This window comes from Colobus angolensis, unplaced genomic scaffold (genome assembly GCF_000951035.1).
Source record: "Colobus angolensis palliatus isolate OR3802 unplaced genomic scaffold, Cang.pa_1.0 Scaffold60, whole genome shotgun sequence".
Lineage (NCBI taxonomy): Eukaryota > Metazoa > Chordata > Mammalia > Primates > Cercopithecidae > Colobus > Colobus angolensis.
In genome coordinates this window covers 3,565,725-3,577,148 of record NW_012119599.1, presented here as the reverse complement: position 1 = coordinate 3,577,148, position 11,424 = coordinate 3,565,725, and the positions used below count along the sequence as shown (strand labels likewise).

The following is an 11,424-nucleotide window of genomic DNA, read 5'->3' as shown; positions in this document are numbered from 1 at the left end:
TGAGCCACCACACCTGACCAAGTTGAAGTATCTTGTGATTTTTCTGACAGTGCAGACTGAAAAAAATTTAACCTGACAACAAGAGATTACTGAATATTACACAATTTTTTAATCTATTAATGTTAAGGCAGGAGTGGAACACTTTTAAAGTGTCAGAAGTAGTTGCCAATGCCAAATTTTTATCAACCCCCTTGAATTTATTTGATTTCTAACTTTCCACATTTCCATCCAGACTTTGAAATGATTGCCTTCTAATAACTGTAACATTCTCATTAAAACTTCTGGCTGGGCATGGTGGCTCATGCCTGTAACCCCAGCACTTTGGGGGGCCAAGGCGGGTGGATCACCTGAGGTCAGGACTTCGAGACCAGCCTGACCAACATGGTGAAACCCCGTCTCTACTACATACAAAAAATTAGCTGGGCATGGTGGCAGACGCCTATTGAGTCTCCCTCTGTTGCCCAGGCTGGAGTGCAGTGGCGCGATCTTGGCTCACAGCTACTCGGGAGGCTGAGGCAGGAGAATTGCTTGAATCCGGGAGGCGGAGGTTGCAGTGAGCTGAGACCGCACCATCGCACTCCAGCCTGGGTGACAGAGCAAGACTGTCTCCAAAAACAAACAAACAAACAAAAAGACTTCTCAGGTAGGGGCTCTACCATATTTTTACCCCACACCCATTAAGTAAATACCAAAAAACAGCTTGTGGAAATTTGATAATTTTATAATTATTTGATAATTTTGATAATTTTTTCAAATGTATTATTTGGGCAAGATTGACATTTACCATGCTTTTCCCTATTCCCAGTAAACATGGGTTTAAGGAAGAGTGTTTTTCAGAATTTACACTGTATATCTCTGATCTGGAAGTTATATAATTGGAATTTATGATTATGAGATCAAACTACCGAAAAGACTAAGTATCATATCAATGATGTCAATGAATTGTTTTAAATGGAAGTGTGTATTCCTCTGTAATAAGTTGACTTTTGATATTTTCATTCTTGTACTGACCTGAAGCCATTAAAATGGTGGCAGGTATCTGTAATGACAGGATAAAGAAATAATATGGCCTTTGGAAGATCATAGACTATATAGCCTTTGTAGCATAATGAAATCCATACATTTTTGTGAGTGAGTGTGTATATACATGCATAAGATAATGTGTAAAGGATACTCTTTTTTTAGCAATTTTCTCTAGCAATGAGCATTTTGTGGTATTTTTCCATTTTATAATTCCATAAATTAATTTTAATTCCTTATTGAACATCAATATTACCAAAGCAGTAAATTACATACATTAGAATTTTGAAAAGTGCTATATAATAATCCCTTACAATTAAAGCCTCAAAATATGTTCTATATCGTTATATGGCACATAAGATCATAAGTAATGGATTCTGAAAGCCAATTATAAAAACAAAAAAATTATCTGTCCAAATACGTGGATAAATGGGTGAGTGTGAACATTATCTTTGCAATTAATGCCTGCTACACTTTTTTTTGTTGTTTTGAGACGGAGCCTCCCTCTGTTGCCCAGGCTGGAGTGCAGTGGCGCGATCTTGGCTCACTGCAACCTCCGCCTCCTGAGTTCAAGCGATTCTCCTGCCTCAGCCTCCCCAGTAGCTGGGATTACAGGGGCATGCCACCAACTAAGTTTTTTTGTTTGTTTTGTTTGTTTGAGATGGAATCTTACTCTGTTGCCAGGCTGGAGTGGAGTGGTACAATCTCAGCTCACTGCATCCTCTGCCTCCTAGGTTCAAGCAATTCTCTTGCCTCAGCGTCCTGAGTAGCTGGAACTACAGGCGTGCGCCACCACGCCCAGCTAATTTTTGTATTTTTAGTAGAGACAGGGTTTCACCATGTTGGCCAGGATAGTCTCAATCTCTTGACCTTGTGGTCCGCCCACCTTGGCCTCCCAAAGTGCTGGAATTAACGGCGTGAACCACCGCACCCAGCTTAAGTTTTGTATTTTTAGTAGAGACGGGGTTTCACCGTGTTGGCCAGGCTGGTCTTGAGCTCCTGACCTCAAGTGATCTGCCCACCTCGGCCTCTCAAAGTGCCAGGATTACAGGCATGATCCACTACGCTCAGCCTCGCTTGCTACATCTTTTAAAGCAGTAATCCATAACACACAGAGGGAAAATCCTGGAAGTGAAAACAAAGTGGGATACATATGTTAGAGAAGTATGCTTAAAAAGGTTTACTGAGGAAAAGGTGTGCATAAGGGGAGAATATACTGCAATCCACTTACTGGATGTGGAACAAGTAAGGTCAAAGGGTGGGTTTGAATGCCATTCCACATTCCTTGGACATGATGGTGATATTTTCAGTATAGTTGATTAAAGCATGGATCCCTAACCCCTGGGCCACAGACCCTGTTGGGAACAGGGCCAGACAGCAGAAGGTGAGCAGTGGGCAAGTGAGCAAAGCTGAGTTCTGCCTTCTGTCAGATCAGTGGCATGAACCCTATTGTGAACTGTGCTTGTGAAGGATCTAGGTTGCAGCCAGGCACAGTGGCTCATGCCCGTATTCCCAGCACTTTGGGAGGCAGAGGCGGGCAGATCACCTGAGGTCAGGAGTTGGAAACCAACCTGATCAATATAGTGAAACCCCATCTCTACTAAAAATACAAAAATTAGCCGGGCGTGGTGGCAGGTGCCTGTAATCCCAGCTACTCAGGAGGCAGAGGCAGGAGAATCACTTGAACCCAGGAGATGGAGGTTGCAGTGAACCGAGGTCACACCATTGCACTCCAGCCTGGGCAACAAGAGTGAAACTCTGTTAAAGAAAAAAAAAAAATCTAAGTTGCTTGCTCCTTGTGAGAATAAAATGATAAATGTAATGTGCTTGAATCATCCCCAAACCATCCCCATCCCCCCCACCTCACCTTGTGGAAAAATATTGTCTTCTGCAAAGCTGGTCCCCTGTGCCAAAAAGGTTGGGAACTGCTGGATTAAAGGGCTTTACTCAATAAATTATATCTAACTGGGGAGACTTTTTTCCACTATTGATTTTCTTCAGTATACCTTCACTGGATGCTTGCTAGTCATTAAGGTCCCTGCTACCTCAATTTGCATAGTGTGCTGAGGATTGGTAATACCACCTTCACATTCTTGTAATTCACTAGGAGGACTCAAGACACCGTATGTTATCATAGTCACTATGATTTACTATAGTAAAAGATATAAAGTAAGTTGAGCAAAGGGAAAATGTGCATGGGATGAAGTCCAGAAGAAATCAGGTACAAGCTTCCAATAATCCTCTTCCTGCGGAATCATTCATGATGTACTGTTTCTTCAGCATTGAATTGTAACATGTGAAATGTCTACCCAGGAAGCTCAATGGAGACTTAGTGCCTTAGGCACTACGTTGTGTTTTGTTTGTTTTATTCTGGAACTGGTCACATAGGCCAGCTTGAGCCAAAATTCTAGATTCCCAGAAGGAATTCAGCATAAATCACATTATACAAATAGCTGGGGCATGGTGAGCCACTCTTATCAGGGAATTCTGGAAATCCTCCTGAAATTCAAGTTCCTGGACACCAGTCAAGGGCTAACCTTGTATCTTGTGCTGCTATAACAAAATACCACAGATTAGGTAATTTATAAACAATATAAATTTATCTGTCACAGTGCTTGAGGCTGGGAAGTCCACGGTGAAGATGCTGGCAGGTTTAATGTCTGGTGAGGGCTGCTGCTTTCGGCTTCCAATATGACATCTAGTTGCTGCATCTTCTGGAGGAGACAGATGCTATGTCCTCATATGGTGGGAGCAATGAAAGAGCAAGAAGGGATTCAGTTTTAACAAGGGAACACCATCAAACTATAGCCTGTTGCAAGCAGGCCTTTTAAGTATAACAGTCTCAGGCCTATGTTAACTCTTTTCTGAACACAGGGCTTCAGAAATCCAGTACCTATATTCTTTTCTTTTTCTTTCTTTGTATGACCAGATACTACATTAGGTCATCTTCCTTCAAGGTAATTTGTAACCAAAACTAGTAGACTAAACCAAATAATTTCTTGCCCCTCCACCCCATAACTGATGACTGAAGGTACAGTCTACATCTACCTTCCTTGTGACCTGAGTCTTCAGGTTAGTCACAAGATAGCTGTAGAAACTGGGAGCTATCTGGCTTTATTTGTTTTTGGTTGGTTGGTGTTTGTTCACAGTCAAGAGGAGATACTGTCTCATTTGTAGTATTGTATAGTTCATGTCTCCTAAAATGCATGGCTACTCTAACTCCCATCCACATTCAAGATTAACTCCTTAGCTCTTACCTAGTATGCCCAGCCCTTGTGGGATAATTCACTTTTGCCATCTGTGGGCTTGACTTTCCTGTTCATCTTTGGTCCTTGGGATTTCCCTGTCTTAGCTTTGAGTTTAGCTACATTTTAACACTTTAGGGCATATGGTCACATAACATTTTTGTGTCTTTGAAAAGATCCACAATATTGTGCAATGATTACCACTATCTAATCCTAGAACTCTTTTGTCTGCTCCCAAAAGAAACCCCGTACATGAGCTGGGTGTGGTGGTGCATGCCTGGAGTCTCAGCTACTCAGGGGGCTGAGGGGGAAGGATCACTTGAGCCCAGGAATTTAAGGCTGCAGTGTGCTATGATCATGCCTGTGAATAGCCATTGTACTTCATTCTGGGAAACATAACAAGCCGCTGTCTCTAAAAGAGTAAGAAAAAAAAAAAAAAACCCTACGTATTAACAGTCACTCCCCATTCCCAACTACATCTCCCCAGGCCTGGAAACAACTAATTTACTTTCTGTCTCTATGGATTTGCCTATTCTGCACATTTGATACAAATGGAATCATACCACATATGGTTTCTTGTGTCTGGCTTCTTTCATTTGGCATAATGTCATCAGAGTTCATCTATGTTGTAACATGAATCAATATCTTGTTCACATTACTAAATATTGCATTATATGGATAGACCACATTTTGTTTATCCACTCATCAGTTGATGGACATTGAGTCATATCCACTTTTTGACTATTATGACTAATGCTGCTATGAACTTTTTTTAGAACAAGATTTTGTGTGGACATGTTTCCATTCTCTTGGGTATTTACTTAGGAGTGGAATTGCTGGCACATAAGCCCAAGATTGGGTGCCAGCAGATTCAGTGTCTGGTGAGGTCCTGCTTTCTAAGTCATACATGGTCCTTCTGGCTGTGTCTTCACATAACTAAAGAGGCAAAGGAGCTCCCTTAGGCCACCTCTAAGAGAGCATTAATCCTAGTCATGAGGGCATTGCCCTTTTGATCTGATCACTTCCCATAGGTTCCACCTCCTAATACCATCATCTTGGGAGTTAGGATTTCAACATGAATCTGGTGGGGGCCATAAAACACTCAGACCATAATACCTAAAGAGAAGTGAGGGATTCTGGGAAATGAAAACCAGGCGCTCAAGGTAGTTGAGTACTACCACATCAGGTACTTCCACATCAGAAGGCTTGGACATTCCGGAAGTGTCCAGGAGGGCGGTACTGTTCTGTTTTTCCCCTAACGCTAGCATTCTGTGATATGTAGTCCGGAGCTCCGCGTACTCGCACATACCTCAGCTACAGTAAGACTGTAAACATTTCCCCTGGAATCCTGGGGAATCCAATCGTTCCAGGTAGTTGTAGGCACTTCCGGCTCGAGGAAGGCAGTGCTGTGGAATTCTGGGAAGTGTAGTCCCTGTGCTCTTGATAATTGCAAGTACTTCCGCCCAGGAAGACGACGTAGCAGCCATCTTTTCCCTGGCTTTGGTGATTCAGGTCAGCTTCTCAGGAACCTTTCAGACTTTCTCGAAATGCGCTTGTGTCAGCAACTAGCGGTCTTTTGTTTGGAGATAAAAAGGAGTAGCGGCAAAGAGCGGAGGTTTGAGGGGCTAGGATGCTCTTTTGCGTTTCCCTCGACGGAGCTTGTTTGCATTGGGGGCGTACTGGCTTCGTGCGGTTGGGGTGATGCTTCGTCGGGTTTGAAGGTCTCTCGGGCTGTTCGCTCTCTCATTGTGACTCCCCCACCTGATGAGCCAGCCCTACCACTTCATACAGTATCACACTGAGCGAGTTAGTTAATCCCCGTGCCTTCGTTTGCTGTTCTGAAGGAAAATAAAAGCCATACCTTCCTAATGTTTTGAGAGAAAACGAGGTAGTACAAAAAGTTTAAAACTGTCTGGCACGTGAATTACCAATACGACTAAAATTTCCCTAGAAACTCCCATTTTGTAACGAACTCCTCTGAGCCCATGAAGCTGGATTGTTCCTGACCTCTTTTTAGGAAGGAGAGGGTTGCTTCTAACTGGTACTGGGAGATGCCACTGTGATGTATCGGGGATGGAGACACAATCCTAGTTATTTCACAGCCCCTTTTTCTTCCTCAGCCCTGACTTCTCAAAAAGCACTGCACAGAGGAGGAGGCAGCAGAACTCCATGTGAGTAAGACTTGTTACTATTCTTGTTTTATTCACGTAAGTCAGAGAATGTGTGGGTCATGTATTTGGGCATGAGAAGTGATTATAATTTAGCGTTAGTTGCTAAGTTCCATTCTAAGCGGTTTATACAGATGAACACCTTTCCACTATACAGTGGCTCTGTGAAGTGATACTCTTTTTCCGAGAAGACTGGGACATAAGAACATAACTTATTTGGTGATAGCCACCCAGCTAGTAGGAGGCAGAGCTAGCGTTGAAACCGAGACAGTCTGAGTTTAGACCTGAGTTTTCTTTGGTATGTTCTCCATGAGCCATAGGCAACTGGCTAGTATCATGTGAAAATAGGTTGGGACTTCACTCAAGGTTTGGGCTATTCTGTTAGTTTCAAAAAATAGTGGCTGGGCGCGCTGGCTCATACCTGTAATCCCAGCACTTTGGGAGGCTGAGGCGGGCAGACCACTTGAGGCCAGGAGTTTGAGACCATTTTGGCCAGCATGGCGAAACCCTATCTCTACTAAAAATAAAAAATTAGCCAGGTGTGGTGGCAAACACCTGTAATCCCAGTAGCTTGGGAGGCTGGGACAGGCGAATCGCTTGAACCCGGGAGGGGAGGTTGCAGTGAGCTGAGATCACACTGCTGCATTCCGGCCTGGGCAGCTGAGCAAGACTGTCTCAAAAAAAGAAAAGAGTTTTTAAAAATAGTTTTCTTGGCCAGGCATGGTGGCTCACACCTGTAATCCCAGCACTTTGGGAGGCCGAGGCGGGCGGATCACGAGATCAGGAGATCGAGACCATCCTGGCTAACACAGTGAAACCCTGTCTCTACCAAAAATAGAAAAAATAAAAAAATTAGCCAGGCGTGGTGGCAGGTGCCTGTAGTCCCAGCTACTTAGGAGGCTGAGGCAGAAGAATGGCGTGAACCCTGGAGGTGGAGCTAGAAGTGAGCCGAGATGGCGCCACTGCACTCCAGCGTGGGTGACAGAGCCAGACTCCATCTCAAAAAAAAAATAATAATTTTCTCAATTATTAGTTTTATTTGTTTCAAATAATAGAGGTAACACATAATCATGCAAATACAGAAATATATTTTAAAAATGTAAATTCGCCATGACCTTAGGGTATAAAGATAACAACTATAGTTTTAGTGCCTTTCTGTCAAGTTTTTCTTGTATATGTTTCTGTTTATTAGGGGTGTTTTTGGGGGGGCGGGACTGAGTACAATGCAACACTACTGAAACTGTGGTCCACAAAGCAGCAACATTGGCATCACCCATTCTTGAGCCCTACCGAAGACCTTCTGATTTAGCATTTTTGCAGATAGGACCCAGAAATCTGCATTTCAATAAGATCCCAGGGCGATTAAGGTGCAAGTTAAAGTTTGAGAAGCTCAGGAAAAGGTCTTATCTGGAAACTCAGGACTAGAAAACTGACCCTGCCAGATGTCACAGATAAAACTGAGCTGGCCATACGAGAACCCTACTCAGTCCAGTGATTTTTCTTTCCCACTAAATATTAACTGTCAAGTTTCTTTGCAAAAACCACGACATGAGTAGAAGGCAGCTGGCAAGTCTAGAGTCACAATGGAGGGACTTAGTGTCCTGAAGATCTATTTCTCCCAGGCTTTGGGGAGTAGATTCCTTGCCATCTTTCGTTCTGGAGGCCTTCTGTCGGAAGTGGGAAGATCAGCTACCTAGTTATTGTTAATTTAACGTTTGATATTATTGCCATAGTTGTCATCATCATCACGTCATCGTTATTATTGTGATTAATGACTGTTTCCTAATTTAACTTTTTTTGTTGTTGTTGGAGACAGAGTTTCATGTTTGTTGCCCAGGCTGGAGTGCAATGGCGTGATCTTGGCTCACTGCAACCTCCGCCTCCCAGGTTCAGGTGATTCTCCTGCCTCAGCCTCCTGAACAGCTGGGATTACAGGCGTCCACCACCATGCCCGGCTAATTTTTTTGTATTTTTAGTAGCGATGAGGTTTCTCTGTGTTGGCGAGGCTGGTCTCGAACTCCTGAACTCAGGTGATCCACCCACCTCGGCCTCCCAAAGTATTGGGATTATGGGCATGAGCCACCATGCCCAGCCAACTGTTTTTTTTTTTTTTTTTAAATATAATTTCAAACTTACCAAAAAGCTGCAAAAATAATAGTATAAGGAAATCTCATATACTTTTCACCCAGATTCATCAGTTGTTTATGTTTTGCCTGTTTACTCTGTTAATGACCATCATCAGCCAGATATCACCAGGAACATACCTGTAACTGAAGACAGTTAAGTTTGTTTTAGCTTGCTGCATCCAAGGAGCCCACACATGCATGGGGTGTCTTGGTAGGAGGCAATTAGGAGAGGCTTGGTTGGCCGGGCGCGGTGGCTCAAGCCTGTAATCCCAGCACTTTGGGAGGCCGAGACGGGTGGATCACGAGGTCAGGAGATCGAGACCATCCTGGCTAACACGGTGAAACCCCGTCTCTACTAAAAAATACAAAAAACTAGCCGGGCGAGGTGGCGGGCGCCTGTAGTCCCAGCTACTCGGGAGGCTGAGGCAGGAGAATGGCATAAACCCGGAGAGGCGGAGCTTGCAGTGAGCGGAGATCCAGCCACTGCACTCCAGCCTGGGTGACAGAAAAAAAAAAAAAAAAAAAAAAAAAAAAAAAAAAAAAGGAGAGGCTTGGTTATAGCGTTTTGGTTTATGTTAGCTGAGTTAAGGAGAGTTTTAGGCTATGGGTTTGTTCTTTATTGGATGCTGTCAAGAAGCAGCAGCAATTTGATCAGACTGTTTTAATTTTTATGTAGGAGGTGGGGAAATAACGAGACTGGAGTTGTTACTAGTAACAAAGTGGTCATGTTAGATGGAAGAGGCAATTATTTGGCTATTTTTGTCATTGTAGAATGTATTTCTCTCTGTGTTATGAGCTGTCTTGTTTTTTTCTTTTTCACCATGATCACTGAGTAGACCTGTCTCATTCTTGTTGACAAATTGAAAACACCAGGTTCTGGCTGTTGCTGCTGTTAGTTGTCAAAGCAGTTTTTTGTTTTTGTTTTTGTTTTTTTTGTCTTTCTGCTTTCACAACTTTGTCATACTTACATTTTGTTTTTGTCTTTTTGCTGAAGCATTTGAGAGCAAGCTAGAGATAGTGATCAAAATGAAATTAGTTACATTGCTAACTTACTGTTATCTAATCCACAGTTTGTATTTAAATTTATTCCATTTTCCCATTAAAGACTTTGAAAGTCATTTCTTCCCCCAGGTGAGTTTCCCATCTAATTGTATGCATTGCACTGTTTTTGTTTCATTAGTCACCTTTAGTCTAGAATGATTCCTCAGACTTTCTTTTTTGCTCTTGATATCTTTGTATTGAGAAATTATTTTGTAAAATGCTCTTTTTTGTTTCCTTAATATTTATTCATGATTAAATTCAAGCTATGCATTGTCAGCAGAGATGCCATCAAAGTAGGCATCCTTCTCAGTGCATCATAGGAGAAGTCAAATGTTGGTTTGTGGGTTTGTCCCACTAGTGGTCTCCTCTTTGTTTTTTTGGATAAAATGTCTGCCAGGTTGCCTTTTTCCTTTTGCACTTAATACTTTGAGACTATGTAGCTGTCTTATTCCTCACCAAACTTTCACCAGTTTTTAGCATCTATTGATGATGTTTTAGTTATCTTTCATTCTACCTTTATTCGTTTATCTGTTTTACTATAGGAGCTTTCTCTTGTCACCTATTTATTTATTACACATTCTTTTATTTGTAACAATATAGAGTAATGTTCCTCCTGTTTCTTTTTTTTGAGACAGAGTCTCAGTCACCCAGGCTGGAGTGCAGTGGGACAATCTCAGCTCTCTGCAACCTCTGCCTCCTGGGTTCAAGCAATTCTCGTGCCTCAGCTTCCCAAGTAGCTGGGATTACAGGCGCCTGCCACCATGTCCAGCTAATTTTTGTCTTTTTAGTAAAGACAAGGTTTCATCATGTTGGCCAGGCTTGTCTTCAGCTCCTGACTGTAAGTGATCTGTTTGTCTCGGTTTCCCAAAGTGCTAGTAGGATTACAGGCATGAACCACTGTGTCTGGCCAGGTTCCTGCCTTTTTAATTTAAGTTAGGTGTGGATTGTCAAACTGTGTTTTTTAATAGCAGTATCTTAGGTTTTATTAGTTCAGTGTTAGCAAATTATTGGAAAGACAGAACATGTTTTTCAGAAGTTGTAAGACACTTTCACGTGACATAGCAACAACCTGTGAACTCCAGCTATCTTATAATATTCTATTGGTGGAAATTATATTTTTAAGGATAATTTCAAACCATAGACTATCTTCTACTTATTGCAATTGCAAAGAAATAAGGTACCTGACTTTGTTGTAAGAGCTTTTTACCTTCCAGCAATCTGATGAGGTTGGTACTGTTGTTATTTACCTCTTGTAGATGACAGACGTAAGGCAGAGCGATGTTAGTAATTTCCCCAAGGTGATACTTCTAGTGAGTATCCTGTCGGGATTATAACCCTTGCATATCAATTCCAGAGCCTACTGTGCTTATATTATTTCAATTTATACCATACTCAGAATAAGAATTACTAGGGTGGAATGACAGGCACATGGGCAGTGAAGCCACTGTGTGGTTAGCCTGGTTCTGAACTACTACTGAAAGGGGTAGATGGATATCTAGGATCCATGTCATAATCTGCTTAAAAGCCACATAAAGCTGCAGCTACCCCAAGAAGCACACACCTTTGCTAATTCCTAAAGAGCAGCCACGTGGATTAGCAACATACTTGCCCAGTTTTCATTTATTTCTCTCTTCTTTTCTCGTTCAGCTTCTTAGAACTCTGTACTTCCCCAGAAGGAAGAATTAAAAATGAATATGTTCAAGGTGAGTAGAGCTTGCCTTTCCCACCTGTTAAAAATACCATTTTAGGCCGGGCGCGGTGGCTCAAGCCTGTAATCCCAGCACTTTGGGAGGCCGAGATGGGCGGATCACGAGGTCAGGAGAT

The 11,424-nt window shown here is 42.5% G+C and overlaps 1 protein-coding gene across 3 annotated transcripts in view; it reads left to right on the top strand.

The window, feature by feature from the left end:
• Nucleotides 1-5,708: 5,708 nt before the first annotated feature.
• ZNF226 (zinc finger protein 226) overlaps nucleotides 5,709-11,424 on the top strand; it is a 12,936-nt gene continuing 7,220 nt past the window's right edge. For 2 of the 3 annotated variants that reach the window (XM_011963068.1, XM_011963070.1), the window contains exons 1-3: nucleotides 5,709-5,777; nucleotides 6,217-6,436; nucleotides 11,248-11,303. In XM_011963068.1, the coding sequence (XP_011818458.1) occupies nucleotides 11,289-11,303 (15 nt within the window). In that variant the 5' untranslated portion in view covers nucleotides 5,709-5,777; nucleotides 6,217-6,436; nucleotides 11,248-11,288. Of the gene's footprint in view, nucleotides 5,778-6,216; nucleotides 6,437-10,589; nucleotides 10,596-11,247; nucleotides 11,304-11,424 lie in introns of all 3 variants that reach the window. The other variant, XM_011963069.1, reaches the window with a different exon arrangement.